This window comes from Lonchura striata, chromosome 4 (genome assembly GCF_046129695.1).
Source record: "Lonchura striata isolate bLonStr1 chromosome 4, bLonStr1.mat, whole genome shotgun sequence".
Lineage (NCBI taxonomy): Eukaryota > Metazoa > Chordata > Aves > Passeriformes > Estrildidae > Lonchura > Lonchura striata.
This window is the reverse complement of record NC_134606.1, coordinates 10740212-10754866: the sequence shown is the minus strand read 5'-3', so window position 1 is coordinate 10754866 and position 14655 is coordinate 10740212. Positions and strand designations below refer to the sequence as shown.

The following is a 14655-nucleotide window of genomic DNA, read 5'->3' as shown; positions in this document are numbered from 1 at the left end:
ATCATATTTTTCAAGAAGAAAGTGATTGAACCTTCTCACCCAAATGGGCAGCACAATTTGGCACAAAAACAGCATTATCAACCCCACTCACAAATATCTCACTATCTAATAGCACTTGAAAAGCTGTATTTGTAATCAAAGAAAATTCCTTTTTCCTGCCAATAAAGGCTGATCTATTTAATATGGCTCACGAGAGCCAGGTCTTTCACATTAATAAATTACATAAGGGCTGCATTGCTGCATGTGCTTTTAAATTATGAGTTGTTTCCAAGGAAACATATCTGAGTAGTGAATTTATTCAGCCTTAGAGATACACAGTATTTTCGGACTTAGACATGGAGAAAGGCATACTATCCCAACCAAGAACCAGCTGCCTCAACAGCTCCAGTAAGTGCTTTGTTAAATGCCAATTTCAGTGAGACCAAACTACTTAGTAATAGAAGCAAATTCAGATTTTCCAAAAATCTGATTTCCATCTACATTAATATTTTTTAATATCACTGAAAATAAAAAACCTTTTTCTAGAAAAATCTTTTGGCTAAATTCCTATTTTCTGCTCCCTATATCCCAAACAGAATCACAACTAAAACTGTACAACAATTGATATTTTTAAGCAACTGCATGAACCTTAGAAAGAACTTGAGCTTTTAAATTATTATTACTTACTACTTTAATTACAGGAGAGTGTATGTGGCAAGGTTTAGTTTTCTAGTTTACACTCTTTTTTCACAGTTGCTGTCCATCCACAGAATTCCAAGAAGGTGCTTCCTCCTAGAACCTTACAATGCAAGCATAAGGCAGGAAGCTACAAATACACTCAAACAGTGAAGCAGATACTAATTACTAAAGAATATTGTCCTGACAGCACAATAACAGCTTATCAATGACATTTTTTACAAGCAATTAGGGCAAATGAAAATTTTAAGAAAAAATCAGAGTGATGAAAATAAGAGAGCTCCACAGACATTTATGATTCCTCCCAAGAAGGAAGGGATGCATGGGAGGAAGCAATAAAATATTAAAAAGCTATTAAATGGGTGATAAATACTGGAATTATAAGACAGACTAAAGGAAGAGTTGACCTAACAGGGAGATGATACAATCTTTGGAGCACATTTAGGACCATATTCCAAAGAGCTCCAGTTCTTAGGCTTTCTCTCTGCAAATATCTATCTGGAACATGCTTAGCTTCATGTGAGATGAATGGTAAGATTTCATGGCAACATTCATAGTCATTAGGCTGGAAAACACCTCCAATATCAGAGTCCAACCACTACCCCAGCAGCACCATGTTCGCCACTAAACCACGTCCCCAGGTGTGACATCCACACATCTGAACTCTTCCAGGGATGACGACTCCACCCCTTTTCCCTGAGCCTGTCTCAATGCCTTAACACTCTCCCAGTGAATAAATTTTTCCCAGTATCTAACCTAAACCTCGCCTGGTACAACTTGAGGACACTTCCTTTTGTTCTATCATTTGTTACCTGGGAGACAATGACAATGAATAAAATGGCAAATTATCCTCTGTTATGTGTTTTGCTTTACACTGTAGTGATTAGTTCAATTCACTGAGCAAGGTTGTGCAGTTGTAGAAATTTTTTTATATTGACCTGTGCTTGAAACTCAAGTGTTCATAAAAAGCAAATTGAGAGCTGCTACTTTATAAACCTATATAGCAATTGCCTACTTTAAGAAATTTCAAGCCTACTCAAAACGTACATGTGACAGATGTGTGCAGAACAAAACAGCTCCCAAAATGAGCTAAACAATTTTATCCACTTTCACTTGCTGTAATACAATCCCAAACAGTTAAATCTAAGGGAAGTCTCCTGTTGTAAAGAGTGAAAAACCTTCAAGAAAGTTATACTATAATCTGACACAAATATAAGAAAGCTAATTCTGTACCACATAAAAGATGACCTAAAATTATTATGATTAAAAAGTACAAGCACACCCTTCTTCAATAACTTCTTTTACAGCTAGTGAACCAGAATACTGAATTTCCTATCATTTTATGATAGCCTATTTTCTTAAAATTAAAATGAATTCAAGTAACAGGTTTTTAAAGTTTAGATTTTTTTTTCCCTTGACATTATCCATTACAGTTATATTATGTAAAGATATGTGGATATGCATATCAGATGGTAAAGGCTTCAGAAGCAAAGCACAGCAGCAGAACTAGCAATTAAAAATTCAACAGAAAATTTCCATGTGTAAAGAAATAAGATATTTTGCCTACAAGCACAAGTGTCAAAAATAAAATAAGAACCTCACAGGACTGGTGGGTTAAGCGACCTTGTGAGATTGCTGCCAACTGCTGTTATACTCCTTCTCCAAGAACTTTGCTATTGGGAATTGTCAGACATACTGGCCAATTGGAACTTGGTATTGGAACATATTAAAAATAAATAGTAAGATTTAATGAAGTCAATGATCACGTTTTTAATGGTTATAAGCCTAGAAATCATAGACGTGGCCCACATCTGTCAACGCATTTAGGGGAAAAATCTCCTTAAAGAATTGAAGAAATATCTTACAATAACGGAACTGTACACACAGTCATGGGGATATCATGTACCAGCAAGTTTGGAAAATGGCTAAATTTCACACAGTGATGACAAGACCAGAGATTCGAAAGCTGCCCTACTTAGGGCCTCTTCAGCACAGCAGATAGTGTGACTGAGATTAAGACTCTCAGCAAGACAGACAGACAGCTGTCACTTTAAATAGATATCAGACAGCTCTACAGCAATGTGCAATTTTGCATCATGTAGACACATTTTTTACCACAGATAAAAAAAACCTGTATCACATAGATTTCTACCAAGAGCAACTGAGCAAAGTGCCATTCCAATAGTAGCATTCTTGTTTGGGTTCTTTGGCCAGTTGGCTAGGGAACATTTCAAACTAAGTTAATCTCACTGCCTTTAAATCATGCAACAGTATTCATCTGGTGTGCAGTAATGCTGATAAAAGAGAAGCAGCTGGAAAAGCTACGAGCTCCTTTTGCCAGTACTAAAGTAATAAACTGTTACCTATAGTACAAATAGCTCAAACATGCTTTGGTGAACTTCAGACATACTAAAATGCCTTTTCTGCCAGCTTTTGTTACTGACTACATTAGAGATGGTGCAATCATCTCTAATGCCAGACTTCCAGCCAGAGACAGAAAGCAGGTGAATGGTATTGGAAGGCTGTGAGTCAATCAATATCAGGGCTGTTTATGGGATACAGTAAACCTTGGGAAGAATAACATTTCAGAGGTTTGATGAAAAACTTGCAGAAGGAAAGAAAACTCACATATTCTAGACTGACACTCAGAAAGTTAGAGATGAAAACAGTTACTCTTATAGTGAAACTGAGGAAAACTGCATGGCAGTATTTTAGCTTTAGTTTCTACAATCAAGGCTCTAATCTAAGAACGCAATTCTGGATAGTAATGCTCAATAAACAATAAAACAGCATAGCAGTTTATAGGCCTTCTAATCCTAACCTAAAGGACTTCACAGGCACACAAAGACCTACTCACACTAAAATTCTTACAGTCCAAGTGCTAGTGTTGTGAGGAGCTCTGTATGTGCAGACTCCTGCAGCTAGCAAGAGCTGGCAGAGCTCTGCTAAGGAACAAAAATGGTTGGTTGAACTTCACTGCAGATGAGGCTGTATTTCTTGTGCATCAAAAAACAAATGTGCAACCAGATTTAAATCTACCTTTCCCCATTTTCAGCCACATCAAGTGCCTTTCAGTGTGAAGTAGCTATTGCTATAGAATCTTAAGGCACATGAACATGACAAAAATGAGGGGATAAGGCAGCACTCTGCAGCAATGTGACCACAGCCTAGTAACACCTGCAGCACTCTATGTACCCACATAGTGTCCAACACTGACTGCAGAAACTGCATGAGGAGGGCAAAGCAGGGAAGTATCAATGATTCTGCTGCAAAAAGCATGGCTTTAACTTAAACTGTAAACATGCAAGATGTGTTTGCAACATACCTGGTTTTAATTGTGGAAGTGGCACTTTTCACAAGGACTAAAGTGTTCATAGTGTATTCAGATAACATAAATACAGGCACAGGCATTTTAACATTATTTTTTCTTCTACAGCCACTTCATTGGTATGGCTATTACAATTGTTTGAAACTTAGGTCAGAGGCTGTAAGTCAATTAAAAATATTAAACAAGCCCAAGCTTTTTTATTTGGGAAGCAGGATTGATTTTTAGATTTGATTTCTTACATCTCTGTTCTTTTTCCTGTACCAAAACAGCCACTCCTAAGGGCTTGCAGTGAACCAGACCTGACAAATTATCTGACTGAAGACTACAAAAATTGGTAAGGTTTTCAGGCAGTTCCAGTTCCCCTAAAGCAACATAAATGTTCATCACAGCAGAAAGAAAAATACAGTGTGGGAGTAGAAGCAAATAACCAAAGAAGTTGATCATGGATATTATCTTCACTGAACTACTATTTCAGATTGAAAGATGAAGTTCCAAAGACTATTTAGGCTTCAACTATGTATTATAGCTCCTATCTTCCTAGTGAAATAACTGCAACAGTTGAAAAATCTAAATGAGCATTAAGAGGATAAATAGTAGAAGAAAAAAAGGACTATACTGATTGTTCTGTCCTTAAACTAGCAAAAGCAACATCATAATGTATTATTGGCAGTGATGCTGAAATAGTAATGAAGAAACAAAGTATGAATTAACCATTTAAGTGCAATTTGTAAAGTCTTGGAAGTCATGTGATTTATCCCATTTTTGTCAATATACAAGGAATTATACTGAGGGCTTTCTGAGTAGTCTCTTTCCAGAAGGGATCCTTTTACACAATTTATTGCTTTTCTGTCCAATAAATCCCCTTTACCCATTTGTTCTTGGGGATTTTATTCTGTTTTCACTATCCAGAACACTGAATCTGGCCTCACTGATTGCTAAAGAACATGCTGAACAGCTTAGTGTGTTGTATGTGTGCAAAGATTGACTACATTTTAATTTTATATGAAAGGTTGTTAACCAGCTAATAAACACCACCAGTTTTCCCACATCCAGAATTATCATTAGATCCAGTTAACAATTCTTCCTCCAGAAAGACTCTTTCCTCCCCTACAAAGGCTTAAGGTAAAATGACAGTTTCATTTCTCTAGTTCTTCCCCCACAAAGGGTTTTTTCTGCTCAAACTGTATTGGACAGAGCCAAATGAGCTAAGAAGATGTTTTACAAAGACAGGCATGGTAAGCACCACTTCAGAAATACAATTATAACTGACTTTCACTCTTACCCATGCAGATTCAGTTGGGCATCATTTCCATCTCTGGAGAGGGTAAAGCAGAAATTTGCTGTTTGTTACAACTGGACTTGGAACTGGTTCACCATCAAATTCAGTGTCAATCATTTACTGATGCTTACTGAAGTAATGAGTAATTTGGGCAATGCTCCAGTAGCTAAGGTACATTCTTTCCCACCTCCCCCCCCCCGCAAAAAAAAAAGCCCCACACCAAAGGAAGGAGACAGAAATGCACAATAACATATAGCCCAGCTCTTGCTTTATATATGCATCACCCTCCTACTCCTTATGACTGCCACACATTTTACTGAAAAGCCCCTGAAATCCCAAATACTTAGGGATCTTTCCAGCAGTTTTTTTTTTCCTCAGCTACTACCATTTTGGGTCCTCAGTGAGCAGCATATTTCAAAGACTCCCAGAGCACCAGCAACAGGTGGACATTTTAATATTATAAACTAAAGGCTGAAGCATTTGCATCCCCTGGTGGCAGTCTGATTTAATTTCAGTAACAAAACACAAACCCAGTCTAAACTCCCCATAAGACAAAAATCAGACTTCTATTTTTACCCCTTTATGCAGTGATTACACAAATTATTGTAAATTTCCTAGAGAAAGAAAACTGTTTTAAAATATTTTACAGTGATTTTGTCTTTTTTTTGTCAGGGCAGCTAAAGTTACAAAAACCTCAAAGCACCATGTGATTTTTGGACTTTCAAATTATGAAACTATGAGAATTACTTAGAAAGATAATTTTAGAAATAGATTTACACTGCAAAAATTCCCACATTAGTTCTGAAATTCTTTCTTTTACTAAAAACATTACACTCTGCATCAGCAGGAAACCAGCTTTCAGCCAAACAACCCAAAAGATTAATTCTTTTTCAAAGCCGGAATGGACAACTATAATCAACTATTCTGTTTTCTTACATAGCATAAATCAATAGCATTTTCTAGAGGCTCTGGAATTTCTTCCCCATGACCTTCATTGTTGTTCAGGAACTTAACTCTCTCTATCCATATTGAAAATTATTAGCACAGGAACAAAATCAAATATCTCTGTCATAGATGTCAGACTCTGATCCCCAACGTGACCACATATCCTGAGTGTAACTACATGGAAATAGACCTGATTTACTAAATGTCCAAGGTAGTTGAACCAGACTTCACATACACATTCAAAAAAAGCTGACAGTAGTGGAGACTAACACAAATCTGTGCTTTCTTTGGGATAAAGGAGGATGTAAGATTGCTAAATGGCCACGGAGAACACCTTGACAGGGCCGTATCTGGTGAAATGTCTCCCTGTGGATCCTGGCATTTTGCAGATCATGCAACCAAGAGTCCATTTTCCAGGGTGGCATGGCTTGTTGTCTCTGCAAACAAACGCAGAACTTCCTCTCCAGTCCCCATCCAGACCTTCATGTACCTCTGAGAGCCAACATCTCCAAGCCCTGATGCTTCTGACATCTCAGTGTGAGCAGGAAGGTTGCAGAACAAAACTTGGTTCCCTGGTTCTTGAGAACAGTGTTGGCCTGCCTCCAATCTTAGACCTCTCCAAAAAACAAAAACAACCTAGCTAAAGTAGTTCAGGAACTCAGGCCCCCGGAGTATTTAGCTAAATGAGGGGTATCTATGGGTAACCTTGGACTTCCTCATACTTCTCTCTTCATCTGCAAGTGCTATCTTAAGGTTTCTAATGCAGGGACTGTCTTGATGAATACTTAAGAGATCTAGATCCATGACTGGAGCTCTTTGGGCACTACTGCTTGAACATAATAATAATTTTTAAAAAACAACATATACAAAACAAACAGAAATGCCCTATGACTGCTTTAAATGATATATGATGTCAACTAAGATAAGGGACTCCATATGACATTAAGATAGGAAGTAACTGGTATCTCAAAGAGCATTTTACGAATGATAATTTCAAATTATTCAGTTATTACCAATATTTTAAGAAATACTCTATTTTTTTCCAGTAGATAATGGAGAAATTGATTTAAAATTATGTACATTTTAAAGTCACATAACAAGCATATTCTTCATCCCCGTTTTGCACATAAATCTATACTGCAATATAAGAATGAACAGCAGAATTTAAATATTTTTATAGAAACATGAAGTTGACTAACATTTAGATTACTCAGGCCCATGCTGCTATGCCATCTGGTGGCTACTAGTCTGTAATGCAGAAGCAGGAGAAAGCACCCACCAAACTTAAACATCCCTCTTTTCCAAGTCTTTCTCGCAGTTCTCCTCTATAAATTAACTTTGGTTTGTTTCAGATTTTTTAAATTTATTTATTCTGTGTCTTCAGGAAACAGAGAATCAATGAGAATGAACTAAATAACCGTAAAATTCGTACAACCTTCTGGAAAGACAGCCAAAGTCATAATATTTGAAACCAGGATACTTTAAGATGTCTATACTATGTTTAATATTTTAAACCAGGACACTTTAAAATACCTATACTGTTTTTACTGCAATGGCCTGTTTTGAAGGACAACACATAAATGTGTAAACTGAATCAACAGAAATAAGTAAATTTGAGGCATAAGGAAGTGAAACCCTTCTTTACCATTTAAAGTTTATGTCTTTATAGGGAACTACGTAATTAATCCCAGGATTTAAATAATTTTACATAATGACTGTTTTAATGCAGAAATCTACCTGTTTCCTCCCCATCAGACACCTCTGGTTAGTAAAGCAGACACAGAAAGGCCCTTGGAATCCATGACTAAGAAATGGAGCCAGGTACTTTTTCCATTTCAACTGTACACTCACAATACAGAAGAAAATAACTAGCCTTCTCTTTCCTGGCTGCAGTCTAGAAATCCCATGGTTTAAACAAGATACATAATGTTTCTCTTCAGTCTCATTTATCTTAATCTTTACTGAAAATAAACCTTGTCTGGGGACCACCACTAGCCTTCCTGTGAGCTGGAAATCAACAAAAAAAAAATAATTAAAGTCTTACATCCAGATTGGTGCAGAAGCTGATAAAGTTCTTTACTCAGAACTTACTAGATTTTTTTTCCATTATTATTGTTGAAGAGTCTGTAACTGCAAGACTGCCTGGGGATATTCACAGAATACCAGGAACACTTCACATTTTAAAGAGTTAGAAAGGCTGAAAGGCTGTTTATTCAGACAGAAAATACTGAAAATCAAGATCTTTCAGTCTGGAGTTTTTTCTTTAGAAGTATCAACAATTTTAAACCACTAGTGAACACCTAATGAGTAAGGGACAGAACAGATACAGGGGGATCTTTGCACCACTACATTATGATATAACCAGAATGTTTTCTCTTTCAAATGTATTGACTTACCCATTATCATACCCATTCAGCCCAAGTTTCTCTCCTATGTCACCCACCATCACACCTGGCATTGGTAGGAGAGTTTTTGTATCTCGAATCTGTATAGAAGTGAAACAAAACATTTCAGTAATAGAGCAATGGAAGTTAATGCCTGAATTTTTCAAAGGTTGAAAATATTCCCAACTGGTACCCTGTAATTAATGATAAAGAGACCTCTCTGGTTTTTTTCAAGAACATAATCCTGCATATAACTTGTACTTACGTATCCTCTCATTCAGGACATGGATACTTTAATGAAAATTACTTTGGAAGATGACACTAATTACATGACTGTTTTAAATATCCCTTAACACTGATGACTGCTCTCATCAGACGAGCACTGAAACCTCCTTCAGGCGTACACAGACAAAGCAGAAACCAATGAAATTTTTATGTAACAATCAGCTTTGAGATATTACAATTCTGTAATTCACTTTGTTCAGTCTGCAATTAGTCTAGTCCATTTTACTACATTTTTCTATTGCACAAAGGCATATTTTCTGATGCCTTTAATTTTATAAAATGATTTCTGTGGTAGAAGTTTTCAGATTTCATGCAGATCAGCCTGAAGCATTGGCAGACATAAATATCTTAACTCCCCTGCAAGACTTTCAGCACTTCATATGACACAGATGAGTTCTAACTATATAAGTAGCATGGTCATCTGGAGACTTTACAGCTCTTTTGTATTAGCCAAAGTTTTTGCAGAAAACTGACAGTATAAAACCAGCTCTACAACCTTCATAAAACCAATGAACATTTGAAAGAAGTATCCTGGTTACAACTCAAATAAATTTTGAAGGTATTAAATAAAGCATCTGCTGGTCAGGTATAAATAACAGCATAACAAAGTCTTTCATTTGAACTCGCTCTTCCCCAAAAGAATAAAATTATAAACAATATTTCTACCCTACCTGTACAATAAAGGAATGTAATCCTTGGCACTGTCCATCAGGAGTATAGAGCTGGGCATATAAAACTGCATGTGTGGCATGTTTCCCCATATTACCAATCCAGAACTTTGCAGCTTCAAAGTCAGGCGTATTGATAACAAATTCCTGTAGTCAGGAAAGAAAAAGAAAATTATATAAATAATAAAAATCAGGTCGCAGCTGATTTTTTTTTCATCACCCTTGCAATGTTCTGAAAACATTCATTAAATGCCAGGATTTTCTGCATTCCAGCACCTGAGATCTCTCTTATTGTGTTCGACTTTGGAGAGAACACATTTAGTAAGGAAAAAAATTAAGAGTTCAAAAAGCTCATGACCTCATTGTAAAGCCTGAAACTCAGCTTTTTTATTGCTCATTTAAGGAGTTATAAAAAAGAAAAGCAGACTGATGGACTGGGAAGCATTTCCTAGATCTTAGGTTAAACTGAGCTGCGAGTTCAAGTAAAGAACTGAGAGAGTTGTTTCAGCTGTGAGAGTTGAAGCCTATGCAGGGACCAACTCCTTCTTACACAGTTTTGCATGGAAAGGAAGCCTGGCTGACAGTGTGCATCAAGGACTAACCTGAGTGCTGGGATCAAATGTGGCTGTAGTCCGTAAGCCTTTGGTATTAGTTCCATGGCTGAGTTCAGTCAGAGCAAAACATCCAAAAATCTAAATAAGGAGAGAGAGGGCACAGTTCAAGACCACTTTATTACATTACTTGAAACTGCAAGACTTTCAAATTATTTCAAATTCAGCTAGTGGAGAGTAACTTGGCAAAAAAACAAACAACCAAACAAAACAGGAAATGATAAAGAGCAACAAAAGAAGCACAAGGCTCAGTTTAAGTGCACTCAAAATCAGAGGCTCTGGCCAAACAGTGAATGCTGCCCACATGGCCTAGACTGGACAAAATGTTTAGGATTGGCACCTTCGGTATCAGACAGGCTGCATTATTCTGCAGATTACTTGGTCATGAGTTCTCACTGAACTCCATGTGGTATTTCTTTGGCATTAAGACATTATTATTTTCCATTTTATAGTATTATAATGGCATTTTTATGGCAACATGTCAAGGTTAAGAGTATCCTAGCAGGATACTCTTAAATGACTCTGGATAGAGTCTGAACTGGTTTAATGTCATTTATATTGCCTTTTGCGAAAAGTTCCCAAATTTTGTCTGCATGTTAACTTGGACAGTCTAAAACATATCCAGGAAGTGGTTTATGAGCTAGCAGTGAGGACAGTTAGAGCTCAATGCTTGATTCTTCTCCATAGTCTTTCCTTTTGCTATTTAGAAGTACCTAGGTATGTAAAGAGATCAGAAATAACACAAAACTGCAAATAGTGCAAACACAGTTCTGATAGTGCTCATTTCTCACAAATTACTAGAAAAAATTACCTCCATCCTATAGGTTTGTTTCAAAATGTGTGCAAATCTCTCATAAGCACTCATAACTGGACCTGCAAATACCTGTAGAAACAAAACAATTAATGAATCAGTGCCCTGTGATGAAAAGCACAAACTGCATGTGACTTTCAATAGTGATGTCCAGTAAAGACACCAGGGAAAATGGTCTGCACAGTAATCTATAATTAGACTATAGCTGGGGGATGTAAGTCAGGATTTGATCTTGTCAAGGCCCCTTCATAAATGACTGAACTTGTCCCAGCTCTTCAAGCCTTCATTGCAGATGCTTAGAAATACTTTCCACTTGTCCTTAGTGATGTCCTTAGTGTCCTTGAGCAAAGGAAAACTTAAAGACTATTTTAGTTCATTTTACTGCAAATTGGGAACTGAAGGTAGCTGCTTCAGGATCAAACATGAATGCTGGTTTGAAAGCTACCTTCAGTTTTGCTACATGGACATTCACACAACAAAACTCCTAGATGCTCCCCAGCTATGTGAATAGTAACAATTAATTAATTAATTAAACTGATAATATTTGACCAGCTATGCTGAGCATTCTTTGTGAGAGACCCATCTGGGAAACAACTGATTAACAGAATTCAACCACTGATGTCAGTGAGCAATTTTTGGATTATGCCTTTCATTAAGACACTGGGGCTCAAGCAGGTAATTTCTGACACCTGCAAATCTTAAGCAAACACACAGCCACCAACAACCAAGTTCTTCGGCTGCCCTAGAGAGAAGGTAGAGGAGTAAACAAAAGAAAGCATCAAAAATGTTTTCTGTATCTCTGTCTGTACTGTTTCACCTTTACTTTCCAGGTAGGATTCCAGTGGAGACAGGAGTTTAACAACAAAAATTACCCATAGCTCTCTGACCCTTCTAAACAGTTAATACTATTTTTGAAAAGAAAGGATGAGGAAAAGATCAAATTTTAATAAAACAGGCATAAAGCAACAGAATTATGGTACTAGAAGTTAAATTCAAACATACACCACTATAGCCCTTGAACTGTACTTACACCACAATGTAGGAAAAACTGGAGACATAGAGAACAATCATACATTCCTAGAAATAATGCCATATTAAAAACCCTAAACGGGTGCTCCATAATCTCTTGCGGCATGAGAAATTCATACTCAAAGAGCCTTTTACAGCGCAGGAAGGTCAGCTCCTGATATTTCTCACGGCATAAATCTCCTCCAGGATGATGTGCAAAGAGAGGATCATTTTCCAGAGCAGAGAAGATTCTGTTCTTGGAGGGGAAAAAACTGACATGAGAATATTAACCTAAAAGCATTAACAAAACCAATTAACTTTCTTCTAGAATAACACTGGGTCGCAAACTATGATTGTTTGCTGGAAGATATAAACTTAAAAAGCAAAAATTCCAGAGAATTAGGAAATGTATTTAAATTATCTGTCACATATACAGCTCATGCAGCTAAATTTTATATTTAGTGATTCACTAAATTAAGTGATTCACTCTGGATCTACATGAACAGTATGGCAAAACTTGTTTGGTGTAGCAGCTTCACTATCTCAATAAATGAAGCTGCTGGCAGAATCTAAGGGGCAGAAGTCCCTCAGACTGAGGGTAAAGGTACAACTCCAGGGCTTACATTCAGTTAGAAATATGCCATCATGGTAAAACCATTAAGCTACCACAACTGCTCTGTTCCAGATGAAGGTAAAAAAAAGGCTCCATTTAATGGAACCATCATAAGCAGCCCATGAGTGTGGTGATGTGCATTTTTTAATGTTGTAATTCGGATCCTTTTTGTATTAAGTAATATATTACAGCATTTTTTTTTAATCTCAGACCTGTGTCTTCAAGATATCCACATCTTCTTAACTGTCTTTCACATAAAAGGGAAGAAACCCAGACTTCCTGTGCTGTCCTTTGAAAGCCAGTCATTCTCTTTCTCTGAGTAAACAACTCTTCATACCCACACAACTTTCAAAGTCCTTCAGACACAGAACACTTTTTTTTTTTCCTCTGCTCTAACACACACCAGTCAGATGTAGAACCCGGCCTTTTTGATTTCTCTGATCTACCTGCTAGGATTTTTATAATTATGCTGAAGATTCAAGGTTACTTAAATCCATATAAATCTACACCACCTTCAGAAAGATAGTTCTTTCTCCTATACCTCCAAGTCATGAATGTCGATACCAGCATAAGAGTTATGCTACAGTTAATCTCTCTTCTTGGTAGGGTTAGCTAATCTCCAATTGCAATGCCACATAAGCATTAATGCAAGCACAGAACATTGTAGGAAATTAGGTCAAAGTAAGACAGAAATATTGTTTGACAGTGGCTTGAACTTAGCTCTGCAGAAGTGCCTTGCAAAACCATGTGATCTACGATTTAATGCAAACAGTAAAGAAATATGGTAGAATATATTTATTTGTCAGTTTGAAATGAACACTCAAGTTATGAAATGTACCTCTACTGATGTTCAGTAATTAAATGAGTCTTATGAGACAGCAGAGTAGATTACTTAAAAGTTCAGCAGTTCTGAAAATTGGCTGTGCAAATCAAATTTCTTCATGCTCCATATTTACAGAGTATTATTAACAAGACCCCCTTTAAAAAAACATGCTTACTTCTACTGATATCTCCACAATTAAAACATGTTTACAATTCTTGCAAAGTTTACCTTCAGCTGGATGATATCTTCACCATCTATGAATACTGCCATCTCCTTCCAGTTGAAGGAAGCTTTCTTACGATACCTGGAAAGCGGACCTTTAGGAAAATCTGCTAGCAAATTATCCCATGAATTTTGGTTGCCAGTCATTTCTTTCTGATTCATTGTTAGCTAAACTGCAAACAAGAAAAGGTAAAACACAAACTGAAGCACCACATATGTCTGTCTTTTAATTATAAAAAGAAATTTAAAGTGTTAATTAAATCCATGGACTTGTTTAAATGTATGAGTACAGCACTGCAGAGGCAACTGAAAGCTTGCCCTTCCCTTTTCTAATTCAACTGGCTTGATACAAAGTAAGACAGAATGCCTTTGATCCAATGCAAATTAATTACATCAGCTTTGTTATTAAAATATGAGCTAAATATGAAGCAGGGACACTACTGGCCCAGGGCTGGCCAAGGACTCACTATTGACTCTGAACATAATGAAACAGGAACTATTTCAGTAGTCTGCTTTTTCCATCCCATTTTTTCCCCTCATCACCTTGATACCTCTCTTTTCTTTCAACCTTATCCTTTTATGGAGGTCATGCTCTAGTTCTGAACAGTACAAACATAGTAGAGGGGAACAGCGGGATCGTATTTCTGCATGTGACTTACAAATCACTTCTAGGAAGATGCAGCTCTAGTACTGAGCAACAGGATTGGAAAGAGAAAATTAAAAAAAAAAAAAAAAAAGGACATAGAGAAAGTGTTTCAACCTCCAGCCAAATAAACAGATACTATGCCTGTAATTGGAAAATAGATAATTCAGGCACCAGTTGGATAGGAAAATCAGGCACCTCTTCACTCAAAAAAGAGAAAAAAATTACATTGTAATAGTGCAGCTATTGCATCTAACTTTATTAAGGTTGCAAATCAGTGACATTACCTAAATGAGAAAACCTAAGAGTTCATAAAATAGCATTCTGTACTTAAAATATATTACAAATTCTCTGACTTCA

The 14655-nt window shown here is 36.7% G+C and overlaps 1 protein-coding gene across 2 annotated transcripts in view; it reads right to left on the bottom strand.

The window, feature by feature from the left end:
* ACOX3 (acyl-CoA oxidase 3, pristanoyl) overlaps nt 1-14655 on the bottom strand; it is a 31116-nt gene that overhangs the window by 15480 nt on the left and 981 nt on the right. For both annotated transcript variants that reach the window (XM_021550774.3, XM_021550773.3), the window contains exons 2-7: nt 13659-13825; nt 12017-12250; nt 10987-11058; nt 10167-10256; nt 9568-9711; nt 8624-8712 (exon numbers count right to left, since the gene is read on the bottom strand). In XM_021550774.3, the coding sequence (XP_021406449.2) occupies nt 8624-8712; nt 9568-9711; nt 10167-10256; nt 10987-11058; nt 12017-12250; nt 13659-13814 (785 nt within the window). In that variant the 5' untranslated portion in view covers nt 13815-13825. The remainder of the gene's footprint in view (nt 1-8623; nt 8713-9567; nt 9712-10166; nt 10257-10986; nt 11059-12016; nt 12251-13658; nt 13826-14655) is intronic.